The 20,850-nt window shown below is 45.1% G+C and overlaps 1 protein-coding gene across 2 annotated transcripts; it reads right to left on the bottom strand.

Annotated features, from left to right (window-relative positions):
- Positions 1 to 1,916: 1,916 nt before the first annotated feature.
- Positions 1,917 to 19,857, bottom strand: LOC145358804 (THAP domain-containing protein 2-like). Of its 2 annotated transcripts, XR_013889509.1 has the most exons (4): positions 19,530 to 19,857; positions 15,924 to 16,116; positions 11,428 to 12,613; positions 1,917 to 5,070 (listed from the first exon to the last, which is right to left on the bottom strand). XR_013889509.1 is itself a non-coding variant. In XM_080213118.1 (3 exons), exons 1-3 carry the CDS (start codon positions 19,598 to 19,600, stop codon positions 12,212 to 12,214), a joined length of 666 nt encoding a protein of 221 aa, XP_080069244.1. In that variant the 5' UTR covers positions 19,601 to 19,857; the 3' UTR covers positions 11,365 to 12,211. The 2 variants fall into 2 exon arrangements, 1 of the variants encoding a protein (XP_080069244.1); XM_080213118.1 differs by lacking the exon at positions 1,917 to 5,070 and having other exon boundaries at positions 11,365 to 12,613.
- Between the last annotated feature and the right edge of the window lie 993 nt (positions 19,858 to 20,850).

Raw genomic sequence — 20,850 nt, 5'->3', positions numbered from 1 at the left:
ATGTAGGCCAGACCAGGTAAAGATGGCAGATTTCCTTTCCTTAAGGGTATGAGTGAACCAGATTGGTTTTTACAACAATCGATGATTGCCATGGCCAAATTTGACGCTATGCTCCCAGGGCATGGGCTTCTTCATTGCTAATCCACTGACATTACCATTACACCACCATCTCTTCTGTGTTGCACCTTGGGCAAGGTTGATCTTGCCCTAGCCAGCGTGAATATTTTCCATCAAGAGTAATCAAAAGCGATCAGCAAAATGATTTCCCCACACCACCCCACCACTCTCCCCTCCGGTGCTGAAGGACAGACACATCTGTCACACCACATCTGACCTCATCTTCCTGAGATCACTTGACAGCACAGACTGGGGATTGAACCATCCTACTCTGTACGTTCCATACCATACTAGAAAATGACATTGGAAGCTCTACCAAACAAGGCAGTACAGGACTGATGGACTGAATGGTCTCCTGTGCTGGCTTGGGACTTGTGAACTGTGCCAATAGGGAATCTGAATCTGAATTTTTTAGAACATAGAACATAGAAAAACTACACCACAATCAGGCCCTTCAACCCACAAGTTGTGCAGATGATATCCATACCTACTAGGCTTACCTATAACCCTCAATCCTATTAAGTCCCATGTACTCATCCAGAAGTCTCTTAAAAGACCCTACTGAATTTGCCTCCACCACCACCGACGGCAGCCAATTCCACTCACCCACCACCCTCTGAGTGAAAAACTTACCCCTGACATCTCCTCTGTACCTACTCCCCAGCACCTTAAACCTGTGTCCTCTCGTAGCAACCATTCTAGCCCTTGGAAAAAGCCTCTGAGAATCCAACCGATCTATACCTCTCAACGTCTTACACATCCTCTCATCCTTCGTCTCTCCAGGGAGAAAAGACCGAGCTCCCTCAACCTATCCTCATAAGGCATGCCACCCAATCCAGGCAACATCCTTGTAAACCTCCTCATACTAATTTAATACTCTGGAAGGTGGAGGCGGGGGGGGGGGGGGGGGGCTCACGATGGTTGAGTTGTTAGCAGCAGGGCAGAAATTATTTCATCAAGTAAGGTGCCTGAAATCTATTCCAATAAAAATCTGACTTGGTTTAATGAAGAACATCTCCTCTTGTGAGAGCCAGGGCATCAGGTAGCCAGCAGGAGAGCTCCATGGTTTCTAACAGATCCTCGTCAAACATGTCGCTTCATTTGCCTCAGCGCAGGCTGGATGGATGTCAGTTGGGCGTGTGCTATTGATACTACGCCAAGTCAAGGCTGAATTTACTTGTAACATCGCCCTTGGTAAAAATAACAAATACTTTTAGATTGGGCTGGACCAGGCGTGGGAAGAGATTTTTGGCTGGATTACTCTGCTCTTTTTTTTATCGTACTCTTGCAGTTGCTGTGCTTGGGACACAAACATTTAACTTTTTTTGGCTCAGCAATGACAACAACCACAGAATGAGCCAAAGTATACACACAAGCACAGACCTCAAAATCTGAAGGAACACAGTCTAACCTCTTTTTTTCCTGAAAAAAGTACTCTTTTATTGAATTTGTCACAACGGTACACAGTCCTCTGAACATCAATGATGAAGGAACAAAATATAATTCATATTAAATTCAATGCCAGGATCTATAATGCATGTATTGCTGCAAACCGTCGTACCCAAGGGAACACACACGCTGTTCTTCACCCATCTTTGTTCTCCAGTTTAAGTCCATGAGGTTTCCTCAGTTAGCTGCTTCCATTCAGAAGTAGAACCTCCACAGTCATCACAACTGATAGCAGGCAGTTCACAGGATTGTGGGACAGGTAACCATTTCGGTCAAACTGAGATCTGCCTCATTGAAGCATTTACACATTTTAAGTGTGGTGTTCTATTTAAGCCACGATCCCCCCCCCCCCCCCCCCCCACCCCCTCTATTAAAGCCTTATCGAAATGCACTGAAGCAGTCTGTGGTAGAATAGCACTCTCTGTCACAGAGTGGTGTCGATGTGATCTATTGCCTTCCACCGCAACCCCAAACCCACACTCCCCTCAACTTTGGGAGGTGAGCCAGATCTTTCAAAGGGGTGACCAAAAATCAGGGAAAGAATGGGTTCGGAAGAGCTTTCTTTCCTACGGAGGACGGCACGGTAGCACAGTGGTTAGCACTGCTGCCTCACAGTTCTAGGGATCCGGGTTCAATTCTGGCCTTGGATCACTGTCTGTGCGGGAGTTTGCACATTCTCCCTGTGTCAGCATGGGTTTCCTCCAGATGCCCCAGTTTCCTCCCACAGTCCAAAGATGTGCAGGTTAGGTGGATTGGCCATGCTAAATTGTCCCTTGGTGTCCCAAGATGTGTAAGTTAGATTGATTAGCCATGGGAAATGTGTGGAGTTACAGGGATAGGGCGGGGGAGAGGGCCTGGGTAAGATACTCTGTCAGCAAGTCGGTGCAGACTCGATGGGCCAAATGGCCTAATCTGCACCATAGAAATTCTATGATTTTATGAGATTCGGATGGAGAAGTTGAGGTTAGGATGGGAATTTCAGAGAGTGCAACAGCTGAAGACCTGACTATCAATAGTGAACCAAAGGGGAGGGGAGGGGAGTGGAGCGGGAGGGGGAATGCAGAATAAGCAAGACTGAGCACAGCAAAATACAGATTTCAGAAGAGCTGATTTGAAAATATATCTTATGCATTTGTACTGTCTGTGCAAACAGCAGTCAAAATTTACAATGCTACACATTCAATGCAATGATTTTGTTACATACACATAAATCATCATTTCATAGGTCATAGAGCAAGCTGTGTTGAACAGGTTGGCTGGCGTTAACTTCACTGCTGCCTGCAACAAACTAAATTCTTGTAGTTGATGTGAAGTCTCAAGTAATAGTCTCGGTGCATCAACATAAAGATAAATCATAAAATAGATCATGTCCAAGATAGCAAATAATCCCCTAGACTGAAAATTTTTGATAAGTAGTTGACATCTGTTGAAGTTTTTCAACATCATGTGAAATCTCAACAGAATTAGTGACCATTATTACTCTTTATTTATCACTTTTTTCCTGATTTCTCCAGTACAAAAGGTTTTTTTATGCTACAAGTTCTGCAGTATCAGCCTGATTCTGCAAACTTAATTTAAAAAAAAATCAATTAGTATTTTCTTACATTATTCTTATTTCTCTTATTTACATTTCAACATTAACTTGCATTTTTTTTATTATCTTCCATTTCTGCTATTTTCTTCTGCTTCCAGGTTCTCTGTTCCTTTCCATTCTCATCTGTGGAATTTGTCACTATCAATATCATTCTTCTGTTTGATTCCTCAATGTTGTGATATAAAGTTACATTAAGAATATACACGTTTATCACATTGTGAAATTTACTCTGATCTGGAAAATCCTTTGGATTGAAACAATCAGCATGTACAGCCTTTCAATCATTTTCAATATCTTTCCTTTTGTTCTTTCTACATACCCTAGGCCTCCATATGACTGCTTTTGATAAGCAACTGACACAGACAGATCAAAGCTGACTCTGGGCGTGATCCAAGCTGAGTTAAATGATCATTTACTTAAAAGTATAACAGTGGTTAGCACTGCTGCATCACAGCACCAGGAACCCAGGTTCGATTCCAGCTTTGGGTCACTGTCCGTGTGGAGTTTGCATGTTCTCCCCGTGTCTGCGTGGGTTTCTTCCCACACTCCAAAGATGTGTGGGTTAGGTTGATTGGCCATACTAAATTAACTCTTAATGTCAGGGGGATTAGCAGGGTAAATACACGGGGTTGCGGGGATAGGGCCTGGGTGGGATTGTAGTTGGTGCAGGCCCAATGGGCCAAATGGCCTCTTTCTGCACTGTAGGGAATCAACAATTCCATAAAGAAAAATGACCACATTCTAGTGATCTCTCACATTTGCATTAAGTGCTAAATTTGGAGTAAGTGCTCCTGGCTAGTGGTGATCCTATATCATTTCCACACAAACAGTAGCGGAAATTGGGAACTCTCTCCCATAAAAAGAAACTGATGGGGTGGGTGTGGTCAAGTTAACATTTCAAAGCTGAACAGGATCATTTATTGTTAGATATGGGTATTGAAGATTATGGAATGAAGGTGGATAGAAGGAGATAAGAATGCAGATGAACAATCATCCAATTGAGGAGCCGAAAGATCTACTCCTGTTTTTTTTGTTCCTGGGCCCATTAATCTCCAGGGTTGTGACAGCATTGAAGGTTATCCTCCTTCTATCTCATCATTTGCTAGATCTCCTGCACAGTCTTTCCCTTATAAGGGCAGTTCACCCATTCCCAGTCTTCTCTTAAAATTAGCTGCAGATGAATTGGAAGGGATTCTACCTTCTGAAGTGTAGAAAATCACTGGTGGCCACTCAGTTATCCACCTTAAGTGAAGCAGGGGAAGAGGGTATCAAAAATAAACGCTGCTCTGGCCCCATGTTTGCCTATGTGCTCTACAGTGGTGCTGGCTGGTTTGAGAGCAATAACTCTGGTTGATTTGCCTCTAATTCAAGGGGGATCGGGAGCAGTTTTAAATCTTTCTGTTCTTGCCTCAGTTGAGACTTAGATAACTCAGCACTGATAAGGGTTTGACTTTTCTGGTCTGAATAACTTTGCTGCTCGCTGATTTGGTTTATTCAACCGTCAGGACAACTTAAAAAGAGTTTGTTTATCCAACCAATGTTCCAACAGTGCTGCAATAGACATCACATGCGAACAACAAAACAAGAATAAGTTTTAAATTTGTCCATAGACATTATCTCCTTCCATCCTTCCCTTCCCTTCACCCTCCCACATCCCACTTGTACCTGTGTTGCTGATAGTTATGGACACTGCTCAGTGCTTAAAATCTGTAGGTTGTATGCATGGCCTTGTACTGAACATACTTGCTCCTTTTTCTACTGCAACACACTTCATATCTATGGCAGGTACAATAAACTGCAGGGCAGCCAATTAGACTTAACAGGACGCTACTGCTGCAGCAGTCATGACCCTTCTGCTTGCTGGGATCTCTTCTAGGTCTGTGGAGCTTAATGCATTTCTGAGCAACACCCTAAAAATGAAAGAATAAATGAAAATCAAAAACAAATTGTTATTCAAAATGCATTAATAAACTTCTCACCCTGATAAAAAGAATAATATGTAAAAATATAGGTGTGGTCACTTAGCCTCCCATTCCTGTGCTGCTATCTATTAACCCTATATGGGAATCATTTAGAATCATAGAATCTGTACAGTGCAGAAGGAGGCCATTCAGACAAACAATGATCTCCCCCAGATACTATCCCTGCAACCTCACACATTTACCCCTGACACTAACAGACAATTTAGCATGGCCAATCCAACTAACCAGCATGTGTTTTGGACTGTGAGAGGAAACTGGAGCACCTGAAGGAAACCTACATGGACATGGGGAGAACATGCAGACTCCACGCAGACAGTGACCCAAAGAACAAAGACCAAAGAACAAAGAACAACACAGCACGGGAAACAGGGCCTTTGGCGCAATGAGCCCGCGCCGCCATTTTAACATTATGAGTGCCCTCCTCTACCCATGACCTTTGTCTACAACTATTGGGGAAGACTGAGGGAAGACTAATTTAGGGATAATTTATTACACTAATCAGCCTAAGAGCACGTTTTTGGGATGTGGGAGGAAACTGGACCCAAGCCAGGAATCAAACCCAGATATCTGGCGCTGTGAGGCAGCAGTGCTAACCACTGTGCTGCCTGTTCTAATCCCATTTCCAAGCTCTTTCTCTTCAAATGTTTATGTAATTCTCTCTTAAATGTCACAAAGGATTTGATTTCAACATTTACTTGCGATAATGAATTCCAAAATCTAATAACCGGGTGTGTGAAAAACCCTTGCTGATATAAAGTTTGTGCCACCTTGTTAATAAGTGCCTGATCAAATAGTTTGTGGCTCCAATATTTAAGGGTGGAGTACAGGTGAGCGTGCTAATGCATCTAAAACAGCAGGATCTCATTGAAGATTTCCTTCTTGTGTTTCTAGCCCAGCAGCTGGGCAGAGAAACCAGCCACAGGAAACTGAGGTGGGGACAGCAGAGATTGGATTATGATGGGGATGGGATGGGTGGTCGGGAAGGGGCACACAGAGCTGGGCAATATCAGGATGAAGAGATCAGGAGGTGGGTTACTGATTGAGACCTTTGTGGAGTACTCTTGGAAAAATGAGGACCCCTGTTCCTCTTGGCCCTCAAGGAGTGCTCTAAAAAGCACTAAGCTGAGGGAGCTGGGAGCTTCTTTTGTCTCTGTCTTGCTGCCAGGTTCCGAGTGCCCTGGGAAACATGTCCATTAGTTCTTAAATTTAAATCAATTAAATTTAAAATTGAAATCACATTTGCACTGTGGGAACCTGAATTAAACATGTTAATAGCAATATGGAACACTCATAATTCAAAAACTGTGCCTAAAAAGAATGCAAATGCAAATGTGGTGGGATGGAATATCAGGATTGAAATTTTCAAACGCCAGGTCCCAAGCTTCTCTTGCCTATCGGGGTGGTGCTGGAGAAGTGGGGAAAAGGGAGCCTAATCTTGAGCCCACTATCTCAGTTATCCCTTCCAAATTTTAAGGAGAATTTTCTCTCCTTCATTCATACACTGAGATTCCTCTGTTTCCATGTAATTTTTTTTGTAGGCAAGAATGTGGACATCTTTAGAAGGAAGGCAGAAACATGAAGAAGGTCAGAGACTTGCTCAATGATGATTTTTTTTTAAAAAAACATCTTCAACATAGTAAGATGACCAGAAGATATTTCATAAAATGAAGTGGGCTGAGGAACTGGGGAGGCTGATGCTGAGGTGAAGTGATACGAAGTAAGAGAAAATGTGGAGGAAGATACGGGTAAAGGGAGAGGTTTAGAGCTGGCTTCTGATATTTGTAAATGGTGAATTGGGTAATTTTGAAAATCAGTTCTTCAGGACAGGGTGAAGACTACCAAAAACAGGTGGTCAATGAACAGGTCTTATTATGGAATAGGTTGCAGTTGGTGAAGTTTTGGATGATTTGGGAGTTTGGGAACTTAGGCATTTAGTTGGGAAATGTTGGGCATCAAGTAGGTGGGGTGGAAGTTTTAGCAGTGATGGAGCAAAGGAGAGATGGAAACAGGGAGCATTGCAGAAATGGGAATGGTGGTGGTCAGGGTTCGGTGAAGGCTAGGAAATGGAGTTTGAACTTCAACTCAGAGTGGACAATGCAGGTTTAACCTTGGCAAGCAGCGAGAGGAATGGACAAAATCGTTGGGGTGTGGAGTTTAATTTTAGGTGAGAAATGATCAGGATAGCTTTCGTTTTTGTTCAGGCTGCTCAAAGCTTTGTCAGATAAGTAAATGAACCACTTAGTAATAGCTGTGGAGCCCAGGGTAGTGAGTCAAAGCTGGGCAAATCAAAGTGTCTTTAGGATGTGACTGCACAACATCATCAAGGGATAGCATGGGGTTGATGAACAGGGATCTGGACTGGACCATAGAACCTTGGAATCCTTACAGTACAGAAGGAGACCATTCAGCCCACTGAGTCTGCATCCACTCTACTCAGCCCCACTACACCCCCATCCCTGTAACCCTGTGCATTTACCATTGCCAATCAACCTAATTCACACATCTTTGAACACTAAAGGGCAACTTATCATGGCCAATCCGCCTAACCCACACATCTTTGGAGTGTGAAAGGCAACTGGAGCCACCCGAGGAAACCCATGCAGACACGGGGAGAACGTGCAAACTCCACACAGACAGCGACCCAAGCCGGGAATTGAACCCAGGTCCCTGGCGCAGTGAGGCAGCAGTGCTAACCACTGTGCCACCCGATGGTGAAATGGTAGAGGTGATGGTGCAGGCAGTGCAGCTGGAACTGTGCTAGCTATGCTGAAAGAGATTACAGGGCAGTCACTTAAGTGGATCAACGAGGAGAATTGGTGGAGAAGGACAGGCTGCTCAAGTCAACCGCAAACAACTGCAATGTGATTGAAAACCTCCTTAAAAAAAAATCCTTTCATGGGGTGAGGCGAGGCTGCCCATCCCTAATTGCCCTTGAACTTGAGTGGCTCGCAACAACATTCCACTCACCAGAGCCAAGCACACGGCTGTGGATCTGGAGTCACACATAAGCCTGACCAGAATGGGCAGCAGATTTCCTTCCCTACAGGACTTTAGTGAACTCAATGGACTTTTACACCAATTTTTTGCACAGTCACCATTACTGAGGCAGATTAATTGAATTTATATTTCATGAGCACCTGTGGTGGGATTTGAACCCTTGACTCCAGAGCATTAGCCTGGGCTTCTGGATTACTAGTTCAGCGATATTACCATCGCTCCACTATCGCCTTTGGCCTAAGAGCTGCTCTCAAGCTCCAAAGAATTTGTACAACCAGATTGGGTAACAATGATCAGGAGACAATAAGTTATGCCTTCTACTGTTCAAAACACAGTCACTTTAGAATATACCCCATAATTGGTACTGCAGCAAAGGTTTACCTGGCTGATTCCTGGTTTGGCAGGTCTGTCATATGAGGAGATTCTAAATCAGTTAGAATTATATTCATGAGTTTAGAAGAGTGAGATGGGATCTCATAGAAACGTATAAAATTCTAACAGGTTAGACAGTGTAGATTCAGAAATAATGTTTCCCAGTGGTGGGGGAGTCCAGAACTAGGGGTCATAGTTTGAGGATAAAGGGTAAACATTTTAGAACTGAGGTGCGGAGAAATTTTTTCACCCAGAGCGTGGTGAATGTCTGGAATTTACTACCACAGAAAGCGGTTGAGGCCAAAATGTTGTGTAATTTCAAGAATTAGATAAAGTTCTAAGTGTTGAAAGGATCAATGGATATGGGGGGAGGCGGGGGGGGGGAAGGAAATCAAGATATTGAATTCAATGATCAGACATGGTCATAATACATGGTGAAGCAGACTCAAAGGATCAAATGGTCTACTGTTGCTTCTAGTTTCTATGTAAGATAGCGAAAGAGACTAACGATAATAATATTTCTTCCTTGTTGAAGAAATTTGTTGTAAAAGTAGAGGTAAAGCAGAATTTAACAATAGTACTTTCCCCATAACTTGCTGTTCCCCCTTTAATTGTCCAACAGCTAATGGAAACAAAGAAAGGCAGTTCAAAGATGTGTGGGTTAGGTGTATTAGCCCCTTGAACTTGAGTGGCTCAAAGAACTCAGGGAACTAGGTAGGGCAAATGCACGGATTATGGGAATAGGACTTGAGTGGGATTGTGGTCAGTGCAGACTTGATGGGCCAAATGGCCTCCTTCCGCACTGTAGGATTCTATGATTTAGAATGAGGGAATGAATGGGCACATTCTGTCTTTGAGAGAGCTCTCCACTTAGCTCCAGTGCCGTGCAAACTTTTCCCTTCAGGAATTTATCCAATTTCTTTTTCAAATGTATTATTTAATCTGCTCCCACCACTCTTTCGAATAGTGTGTTCTGGTTTGCTCATCATTCACCTTCAATCTATTTCCACTGATTGCAGCAGGGAGGAACTGATACTGAGAGAAGATGCAAGCCTAAGACTGAAGAGGTGAGCAGCGATGGAGAGAGATTAAAGAGGCAATAAAGACTATTTCTTCCCCACACAGGGAACGGTACATGAGGCATAATGTGGATTTTTTTCCAATCGTATTATGCAAACTTTATGGGAAAGATTATTTTGCAGGCAGCAACGTTGAGAGTTTTAGATGAAAACTGCTTATTCCTGGTTCTTGGGAATCTATCAGTTGAATTTTTCTATAAGTGTTGGGAATCTGACACTGGAGCTGTTTTCAGGTCCTGTTCTGCTTGACATTGTAGCGTTTCTGCAAGCTACTTCAGTAAGATTCAATCAGTGGGCTACCTCCATGCTCATTGTCTAATTAGGGATGGCAGGGGTGCGGCCCACTTCAAGGATGGTCAGTAACCCTCATAGCGTGATTAATGGAAGTGCTGCTGAGGTCCAAGCAACAGGAGTGGCAACTGGAGCCACCCGCCACCCTCAGAAATGGGGGGCGGGGGGAGGGCGGAGAAAACAGCTCAGACCCCCATGAGGCCCACAGTTATTGGGGGACATCAATCTCCATGACCAGGGCATCCCTTGGGAAAACAGCAGTCAGTAGCATTCAAATGCTTCATCGGAATTGCAGTCTCCCCATCCAGTTGCCTGTGCAGGCACCTGCTTTTACTTGCCAGAGTGTGGACATAACAGGGGTGGCCCGTGTGATGCTGGCAAAATGACTTTGTTGCTTCAATTAGCACTTTAATGGGGGTCAATGGCATTTCCGCCACTGCTGGGCTGGAAACCATCATGTCCCCTAAACCATTAGGAAAATCAAGGGGTGGCGGCAATATGTCAGGTAACCGGCACGTTGTTCTCCGCTGTCTACCTGTCTCCACAGTCGCTGGTGCCACTCTGGGGAAAACTCCCTCTTCCCCCCTACCCCAGCAAGGCACATGCAAAAATTATATAAATTATTCTTCCCTGAATGTTTACATTTGAAAATAAATAATTCAAATGGGCAAGACAAACAGAGAAGTTGATTTGTAAAGACACTTTGGAAGTATCTGATTTTAATACATGGATCATTTTAACTTAATCTTAAAAAAAAATCCCCCAGGCCATTTAACGTTTTTATATATTTTTCTTCTATTTCCCTTTCTTTTTTCTGCCAACTCTCTTTTCTAAAAATCAATCCAGGGTTACAAATCCACGGGGTGCAATTTCTTCCTTCATGCCTCATGCAAGTGGATATTCTGTAGAATTGGTCACAGACTGCAATTGCTGGCATTCCTTGCACTTTTAGACCTGGTAGCTAGAGGTCAGCACCTTGGTCAATTTCCAGACATCTGTCCTGTTGCCAGGATGATGGGTGTGGGGGTAATTGGGGTGAAGTGGGGGTGGGGGGTGGTGGTAGGCATAATACCAATTATTTATGCTCCCATACTCTCCTTGACAAAACAGCAGCTAATTAAGTACAAACCAAGAACTGAGGCCGGCAAACCTTACTTGTGTGTCTCAGCCAGTCATTCTCTTAACCAGCTGAGTAATTAGCAGAATGTCTTGAGGTCTCACTTACGAGCTGAGAAATGTTTTTAAAAAAAAAACACATAATGCTGATGCATTATCAGAAGACATTCAACTGACCAATGACCTCCATTGCTTCATCTAGGTGCGAGCTCGGTCCCGCTGCCAAGGGTCAACAACAAATGAAGTGGAGGTCTGTGCATTTATCTTGTACTGTCAGGAGTTGTTTATTTCCAGCCTGCTGAGTGCACATCGCCTGGCTTGCCCTGTTGGTTGCACAAGCACTCGATGCATACTTAATAGATTTCCCGAAATTCAAAATACTTTATTTGCCACTTTAAAAAAATACATTTATCAATTGATAATGACCTACCACCACAGTCGGTTCTGAAAACTGCATCTTTGTTTGGGTTCCTCGTGTTGCAGGGATAGATGCCTGTGACATCTGCAAAGACACAGGAGTCTGATTTTCTGGTCAGCACCTGTTAGTGATGATATTCTATTCAATTAGTAGGATAAATGTTTCTCCTTCTATCACTCACTGTAAAAAGCCTGTTTCAAACGGATCAGTTGCAGTCTCAATCCAGCTTGTGGTGTGTGCAAGTACATAGCATGAAACTGTCCAATCTTGAGCACTGATTGGGAATCGCAGAGGGCAATTGGTATGGGAAACAGAAAGGTTACGGTGGCTCAGAAGGGCTTCCCTTCTGAATCTGGTGTCAAGGCACATAGTTGGCTAGTAATTTGTCAGGAGCCACTGAATTACAACTCATTGTCATGGCATGGCTCCACTTAACTGGTCAGAATTTTCTGGCAAGCCATGACAGAGAGAGTACCTATTCTGGTTATGTTTCACAAGCAGATGTCTATTGTCACTAAATCATACACCAGTGTCCTCTATAACAACAGCTGCACCACTTGGTTACATTTCAAGTCTACAAATGCAATGTGCATCACTCATGAATGTTTTTTATATCGACTGCTGAAGCAAACAACAACCAATAAATCAATAGTATCCAGAGTTTGGTAAAGTAAAAGGGCCGTTCAAAAAATATTCGTTCCTGTGCTTTCGGGTCAGAAGAAGCGGACAGTAAAACGAAGCAAAACTGCCTTTGTCTGGTCACTGTACCCTTGCACTTGTGGAGAGTCCGCTGAGCTCATCTGCTTTTAAAAGATTCATCGGTCAGGACGGACTGAACAAGCTCCGCTCCCCTGCCCCGAGGCAAAAGGTTTTTCTCTTTCAGTTCTTCCAACAGATTGCTGATCCCTCTCCATTTCTTGACCACCCGACGTTCCCTCTGCCTGCTGATCCTTATCTGCTGTCTGAGGTAGTCCACTTCGTCTTGCAATTGGAATACCTTCCTCTTGGCCACAACCGGGTTCGCCAAACAGTAACTGTGCTCTTGGAAAACCTCTGTGCTGCTGGTGGCGCAGGTACGGATATTAGTACTGGTGCTAGTGCTGGTCGTACTAGTGCTAGTGCTAGTGCTAGACTTGGATGGATCCTGCTGATTACTAATACCCGCAGATGTCAGAGGGGTTTTCCTGGATACTAATTTCTGTAAATACAAGCACACATATACACACAAATTTAGTATTGTGACAGACAGATGTTGGAAGGCTATTCAACGGACTGAGGTTAGCTGCAGTCAAGTCCAACCCCAAGTTTATCCTCTATGTATTTACAGGCACTTTATGGACAGTGTACAATGACCAGGAACCCCAACTGATTGTCCTTTCTCTACCACTGGGGCAGAGGACAATTTTCATACCCTGACTGTCAATCCCAGGCTGTGGTACAAGAAGTCTTGGCAATTAAATACAAGATACTTCCAAATGTTGGTGTCTCTCTTTGAGATTAGCTTTAATCTCCGTCTCCATAAACATTTATCTTTTTTCCCTTTTCTTAGCCCAGTCATGTCCAATTGCTGGCTCATGTGAAGAATGTACCAATCAGGCATGGTAGGGATGACTGGGAGGTGGCAAGACTGGGGATGGAAGGCCACAACGAGGTGGAGGGGGGAGGTGGAGAGACATGGAAGCGATATAAGTGGAGGGAAGGTGGGAAAGGGAGATTGAGAGAAGGGGAGACATAGGGAGACAGAGGGGGCGACAACTGAGAGGTGGAGAGAAAGGAGAGTGATAAGGAGGCTGAGAATTGGTGGCGACAGGGAGGCAAATGAAGGGGCAACAGGGAGCTGGTGGGGCACAGAGGCAGGGAAACAAAAGGGAGGCAGAAAGGGGGCAACAAGATGGTGGGGTGGGGGGCAACAAAAAGGTAAAGGTATAAATAAACATTGTGCTCCTTGACAAAATAGATCCAAGAGAAAAAGTAGTCAATCAAATAAGTTTCTCCCTTCAGTGCACCTGTTTCAACAGATTAATGGAGCATATGTGATCTCAGCCAAGCCTCATTAAGCATACTCTGGAATTCTCTGCCTGTTGAAGTGGTGGAGGCTGCCTTGCTAAATATTTTTAAGATGCGGGTTGATGGGTTTTTGATAAGAGAGGGGTTTAAGGGTTATGGGGAGAGGGCGGGAAAGTGGAACTGAGCAGCGACAGATCAGCCATGATCTTATTGAATGGCGGGGCAGGCTCGAAGGGCTAGATGGCCTACTCCTGCTCCTATTTCTTATGTACACAAGATAGAGTGGTACCAAGTGCCTGTAGTCTCTGCTATTAATACCTTAAAAGGTTTGGTTGATTGACAATTTCATAGGTTTATAATAACAAGTTTTTAAGGAAATTATGAATGGTAGTTTGTTAAAGCCTTTCCACACATGCCATTACTATATTGGTTCTGTGCAGAGTGAATGGACATAGCAGTGTACTGAGTTAGCATGGAGGATATGAGGAATAATTGGGAGTGGGTGGAAGGGCAAGAGTTAGTATAGCAGATATTTTTTCTTACTCATTTGTGGGACAAGGGCATCGCTGGCTCGCCAGCATTTATTGTCCATCCCTAGTTGTCTTGAGAAAATGGTAGTGAGCTGCCCTCTTGAATCGCTGCAATCCATGTGTTGTTGGTTTACCCACAATGCTGCTAGGGACGGAATTCCAGGATTTTGACCCAGCGACTGCGAAGGAATGGTGATATATTTCCAAGTTAGGATGGTGAGTGACTCGGAGGGGAACATGCAGGTGATGGCATTCTCATGTAACTGCTGCTCTTGATGGGAGTGGTCACAGATTTGGAAGGTGCAGTCCAAGGATCTTAGCTGAATTGCTGTGGATATGGGTAAGAGCTTTCGAAGTTATCTTTCAAAAGGTTTGTTCATTGCAGACTATAGTTCATGACGCCTCTCAGGAGGCGTGAACCACAACTCCTTGAAATGCTGGCCTGAATCAATGAAGATTGCGAAAGGCGACGAGATGCTTATCCCTGCAATGGAACCAGCCAGGTCAGGAGTGAAGTCTCACAGCATGCAGTCTTCTCCTATACTAACGACAATTAGGGGCACCAACCACATGAAAATCCAATACAAAATACTTTAGCGGGTGGATAAATTGAGTCTATACTCATAGAATCCCTACAGTGCAGAAGGAAGCCATTTGGCCCATCAAGCCTGCACTTAAAACAATGCCACCCAGGCCCTATCCCCATAACCACATGTATCTACCCTTATAATCCCCCGACACAAAGAGGCAACTTAGCATGGCCAATCCATGGCTAACCCACACCTCTTTCACACTGTGGGAGGAAATTGGAGCACCCATAGAAAACCCACGCAGACATGGGGAGAATGTGCAGACTCCACACAGTCAGTCACCCAAGGCTGGAATTGAACCCAGTTCCCTGGTGCTGTGAAGCAGCAGTGCTAATCACTGTGCTGCCCCATGCTTGTATTCTCAGAGAGGTGAGCTCACTGTACAAGGTTCTGAAAGGACTTGATGCAGTAGAAGCTGACAGGCTGTATCGCCTAGCTTGGGAATGGAGAACACAGGACAGTCTCAGGAGAAAGGGCAGTAATTTAGGACTGAGATGAAGAGAAAGTTCTTTGCCCAAAGAATTGTGAATCTTTGGAATTTCTACCCTGGAGGGTTGTGGATGTTTCCTCATCAAATATATTTAAGGATAGACACATTTATAGTTTCCCAGGAAATCATGGATTCCGGGAGCAGGCAGGAAAATGGAGATGAAGCCGATGAGGGGCAGCACAGTGGTTATTACTGCTGCCACACAGGATCAGGGACCCAGGTTCGATCCCAGCTTGGGTTACTGTCTGTGTGGAGTTTGCATGTTCTCCCCGTGTCTGCATGGGTTTCCTCTCAGAGTTCAAAGATGTGCTGACTGGCCATGGTAAATTGTCCCAAGTGTCAGCTGGATTACAGGATAAATACGTGGGGTTACAGACATGTCTGTCCATTGTCAGCAAGATTGTCATCAGTGCAGACTTGATGGGCTGAATGGCCTCCTTCTGCACTGTAGGGATTGTATGTATGATCAATCATACCTAATGGTGGAGCAGATTTGACAGGCTGCACGGTCTTCTCCTGCTCAGATTTCTGACATTATGTTAATGACTGTCCTGGTGACACAGTGGTTACACTGCTATCTCACAGCATCAGGGAGCCAGGTTCTGGCCTTGGGTGACAGTCTGCGTGAATTTCCTGAGTGCTCTGGTTTCCTCCCATACTCCAAAAATGTGCAGGTTAGGTGGATTGGCCATGCTCAACTGCCCCTTCATGTCCAAAGGTCTGTAGGTTAGGGGGATTAGTGGGGTAAAAGTGTGGGGTCACAGGGATAGAGCCTGGGAAAGATGCTCTGTCGGAGAGTCGGTACAGACTCGAAAGGCCAAATGACTTCCTTCTGCACTCCAGGGATGCTATGATTTTTAGAGCTTAGTACCAGCAAGATCCAGGCCTTACGTTTTGCATATGTGGTGGAAAGTCGAATATCGTAGGGACAGCATCTTCCCTCAAGCGCCTGGTCTGTCCTGTGCGGTCAAAGCACGTTTGCTCAAAATGTTTTGAACAAAGGAAAGTGTGTTTGCTGGGCTTGAAGTTTTCACGTCGGACAAGCCGTATCCACTCCGTCCGCCTCCGAGGGTTAGAGGGAAACCTTAAAAATCGGAAACAAAAAGACAAATGGAGAACAGGTCATCTCTCTCTGATCTGTAAATCTATAAGCAATCTAAAAGCCAAATCCCTTCAAAATTCTGAAGGTTAAAAATGGTGAAACTGTTTGTGCTGCTGGGTAGCTCAATAAGGAGACAGCACAGAATCCTACAGTGCAGAAGGAGGCCATTCAGCCCATCGAGTCTGCACCAACCACAATCCCACCCAGCCCCTATCCCCATAACCCCGTGCATTTACCCTAGCTACTCCCCCCGACACTAAGGGGCAATTTAACATCGCCAATCTACTTAACCCGCACATCTTTGGTCTATGGAGCAGCAGGAGGAAACCCACACAGACACGGGGACGACATGCACACTCCACACAGTGACCCAAGCTGGGATTCGAACCTAAGTTGCTGACGCTGTGAGGCAGCAGTGCCAACCACTGATTTGAAGTGATTGGCAAAGAAAAAAAAGAGTGGAAATTAGGAGATCCATTAATTTTTTTTAAAAAAAGGAGGCTGTTGTCTGGAGTGCACTGAAAATCTTGCAAAAACAGATTCAATGGTAAATTTCAAAAGGTGAACTGAAGAGCAGAGTTTTCCAGGGTCCTGAGGAAAGAGCTAGAAGCTAATTGGATTGCTTACACAAAATTGCTTGATAGTGCAGGACTTGAATATTGCTGAAAAGAGAGGTTTGTTGCCAAAACATTTAATCTTTCACTCATCTAATATTCTCTTCTCTAGCACCACCTAGTATTCCAACTTCAATCATCTTATTCCTCACCCCTTTGCAAATTTGCTTAAATCCTCCCCAACCACAGCAGTGAACCTACTCGTAAAAATTTTGGCTATAGTCCTGTTAAGGTGCAAATCTTTTCTTTTGATTAGCTGCTTTCTGCCCCAAAACTCACTCTTTCACCATGCTTCAAGCCACGCACTGACCTTTGCTATCTTCCCAGTTCCACTCTCTCTACTTCCCCTTAGATCCTGAAAATCTGACCTGAATGGCTGTTCTTTCTATGCCATTGGTACCATTGCATATGACAACTTCTGACTCATTTCCATTCTCCCAACAAAATAGAACATAGAACAGTGCAGCACAGGAACAGGCCCTTCAGCCAACAATGTTGTGCTGAACGTGACGCCAAATTAAACGAATCCCTTCTGCCTGCACTTGATCCATATCACTCTATTCCTTGCACATTCATGTGCTTATCTAAAAGCCCCCTAACCGCCCCTATCGTATCTGCCTCCACCACCACTCCTGGTAGTGCGTTCCAGACACCTATTACTCTCTGTGTAAAAAAAACTATATCCCTCACTGTATAGCATGCACAAAACAACACTTTTTACTGTATACTAATACATGTGACAATAAATCAAATCAAAACATCTCCTTTAAACTTTCCTCCTCTCACCTTCAGTGCATGCCCATAGTATTAGACATTTGACTCCCCCTCTCCAGTAGCTAGCAAGGAAACAAATATTCTATCTCTTCCTTCATGAAGGCACATCATTTGGGACTCTCAATCATTTCATGATAAACTTTAGGTTGGCTTTGGAAAAGGTCAAGGAGCAATCCAAAGTAATAATAATTAACTGGGCAAAAGTCAAAGGACCTGACCCAGAAAATTTGGAATCAAAAGCAAATCGGCAAAACCGTAACTAAACAATGGGCTGCCTTTAAAAGAGAATGTCACAGTATATTCCCACAAAGGGGAAAGGTAGGAAAAACAAATCAGAATCTCCAGGTTGACAAAAGAGATACAAATGAACATGTAGCTGAAATTATACGCTCACGACAGACTCGGGTGGACAATACAATTGAGAATCAGACTAATTATAGCCTTCAACATGTCATCGATGAAGATGAACATCTCGCCAGGCCATTCCCACACCCCCACTTCTTGCTTTCAAACAACCGCACAACCTCAAACAGACCATTGTCCGCAGCAAAATACCCAGCCTTCAGGAGAACAGTGACCATGGCACCACAGAACTGGGCCACAGCAACCTCTGCAAGATGTGCTGGATCATCAACACGGACGCCATCATCTCAGGTGAGAACACCATCCACCAGGTACATGGTACATATTCTTGTGACTCAGCCAACATTGTCTACCTGATACTCTGCAGGAAAGGATGTCCCGAGGCATGGTAAATTGGGGAGACTGTGCGGACACTATGACAACGGATGAATGAACACCGCTCGACAATCACCAGGCAGGAGTGTTCTCTTCCTATTGGGGAACACTTCAGCAGTCACGGGCATTCGGCCTCTGATCTTCGGGAAAGCGTTCTCCAAGGCGGCCTTCACGACACATGATAGCACAGAGTTGCTGAGCAGAGACTAATAGCCAAGTTTCACTTACATGAGGATGGCCTTAACTGGGATTTGGGTTCATGTCACACTATCTGTCACCCCCACGACTTGCCTGGGCTTGCAAAATCAAACTGACTGTCCTATCTGGAGACAATACACATCTCTTTAACCTGTGCTTAACCCTCTCTCCACTCACATTGTCTGTGCCTTTAAGACGTGATTACCTGTAAAGACTCACAAAAACCACCATTATTTTGTACAATTGAGTTTGTGTTTTTATATGCCCTGTTTGTGAACAGAACTCCCAGTCTGCCAAACAAACCTGTTGGACCTTAACCTGGTGTTGCGAGACTTCTTACTCACGTAAGCTCTTGTGATGGACATCAAGGGAGCGAGGGCCAGAGCTAGGGGCGGGGCAGGGTGGGGGGGGGACGCTAGGGGCGGGGCTAGAAGGCGGTGGTGGGGCGGAGCCTGAGTGGACGACGGAACAGGGGCGGGGCCGACGAAGGACAGGACAGGGGGCGGGGCCTGAGCAAAGGGGTAGAGCCGGATGACCACTCCGCCCTTACGCCGCGCCTTCCCGGAAGTAATCCCGCCGCGAAGCAGGGCAGGCGTCGGCTCCGCACTTCCGGCCGCTCGTGCCCTCCCCTCCCCCACCCTCCTTCAGTAGCCCCCCCCCTCCCTCCCCTATGTTGGGCAGCCAGAGGGAGAAAAAAAATTAATATGCCGCATTCGGCCGGCCAGCGGCAGACTTCAATCCCCCCCTGACCGCAGGTAGGCGCCGCACGACAGGGAAAGTGGAGTGTGGAGAGACTGGGCGACAAATTCGCAGAATATTAAATAATAAAAATAATGAAATATTGAGGCGGGGGTGGGGAAAGAGGAGAGAGAGTTAGAAATAGGACAAATAGCCCCTCTTCCCCTCCCCCAGACGGCCGTTAGGCGCCGGCAGCCATGGGAACGGCCGCTCCAGTTAAACAGGCCGCAGGCCCGGCTTAACCTTCAGTGGGGAAGCAGCCCGCCTCCCTCACTCACCCCGGGCTGATCAAGGCCACATCTACCACGCTTCTTACTCACTCTGCACACCTACCTGTGGAAGCTGGTGTTGGTGTTTTTCCTGTACACCGCCGTACATCCGTAGGCCGAGCAGCTGGTTGGCATTTTATTGACAATTACTTTCAAACACCCTCCACTTTCTTCCTTGCCCTCCCCGCTTCTTTAAAAGAAAAAGTAATGATAAAATATGAACAATTCCTTGGGTCGTTCGAGCTCTCTCTCACTCTCCCCCCTTCCCCCCCCACTCCCCTCCTCCTTTACTAATATGGCAGATGTGTGAGTAGTTTGCTCCTGAGGGGCAGGCAGAGAGAGGGGAGGGGGGGGGAAAGAGAAAGGAAGCTTCACGTATCAACGCATAGCGTCAAAAGGAGACGTCCTTTCTTCTCTCCCTCTCTCTCTCCTCCCACTCCGGTGGGAGGAACCTTCAATATTCATTTATTGTAATATTGCCTTCATCTCCACTGCCAATAAGAGGGGAAGGGAGTGCGAATTTCAACTGGCGCTAAATTTTAAACGAAAACAAATCCGGAAGTTAGTACGTGGAATAAAAATTGTACTCTAATATTAACTGTCAAACCTCTGTTGCTTCCTGCTGACATGTCTCTGGAATCCAGGCTAGATGTTGGTGTCAGGGAGCAAGCTCCTTACTTTCAGAATTGAAAAGAATGTTCATAATGTGGCATAGTCAATCCTGTTTCTCTATTTGTGAAATAAATGCAAACATTGTGATGTTGCAAACTTTTAGAAGGTTCCTATGAACCATTGCAGCACACAAGGAAGTCATTCAACTTCCTGTCTGTGCAGGCTCTAGCTAGACCAATCCTGAATTAATTCTGACACTTTATGCTTCCCCAATTTTTCATTAAACTATATTGTTTCAGTAATCCTTATTGTAAAACAATTTCTTACAATCTCACTCATTAAACTCCCTTAGTGACTTGAATTGATGACACGTGTTTACTTTCTTGTCAAACAGATAAAATAGTCTTTCCACGTTTACTTTCAGGGCCCTATTGGGCAGCTTGGTGGCACAGCGGTTAGAATGGTATGGTGGCACAGTGTTTAGCAGTGCTGCCTCACCATGCCAGGGACCCAGGTTCGATTCCTGGCTTGAGGCACTGTCTGTGTGGAGGTTGCACGTTCTCCCTGTGTCTGTGTGGGTTTCCTCCGGGTGCCCTAGTCCCACAGTCCAAACAGTACGGGTTACGTGAATTGGCCATGCTAAATTGCCCCTTGGTGTCAGGGGGATTAGTTAGAGTAAATGCATGGGTTATGAGTATAGGGCCTGGGTGGAATTATGGTCGGTGCAGACTTGATGGACTGAATGGCTCCTTCTGCCTTGCAGGATTCTATGA

The sequence above is a fragment of the Carcharhinus amblyrhynchos genome, chromosome 2, assembly GCF_965287045.1.
Source record: "Carcharhinus amblyrhynchos chromosome 2, sCarAmb.v2.hapA, whole genome shotgun sequence".
Classification (NCBI taxonomy): Eukaryota; Metazoa; Chordata; class Chondrichthyes; order Carcharhiniformes; family Carcharhinidae; genus Carcharhinus; species Carcharhinus amblyrhynchos.
The sequence above is the reverse complement of the archived record's forward strand: the minus strand, read 5'-3'. Positions and strand labels throughout refer to the sequence as shown.

Bases quoted from the DNA above. Each gene is read 5' to 3' on its own strand.
- LOC145358804 (XM_080213118.1), bottom strand. From the start codon at position 19,600: ATGCCAACCAGCTGCTCGGCCTACGGATGTACGGCGGTGTACAGGAAA. The intron at 16,117-19,529 runs GTAGGTGTGCAG...CCGATTTTTAAG, and splicing joins ACCAACACCAGCTTCCACAG to GTTTCCCTCTAACCCTCGGA. The intron at 12,614-15,923 runs GTAAGGCCTGGA...TTGTATTTACAG, and splicing joins TTCCACCACATATGCAAAAC to AAATTAGTATCCAGGAAAAC.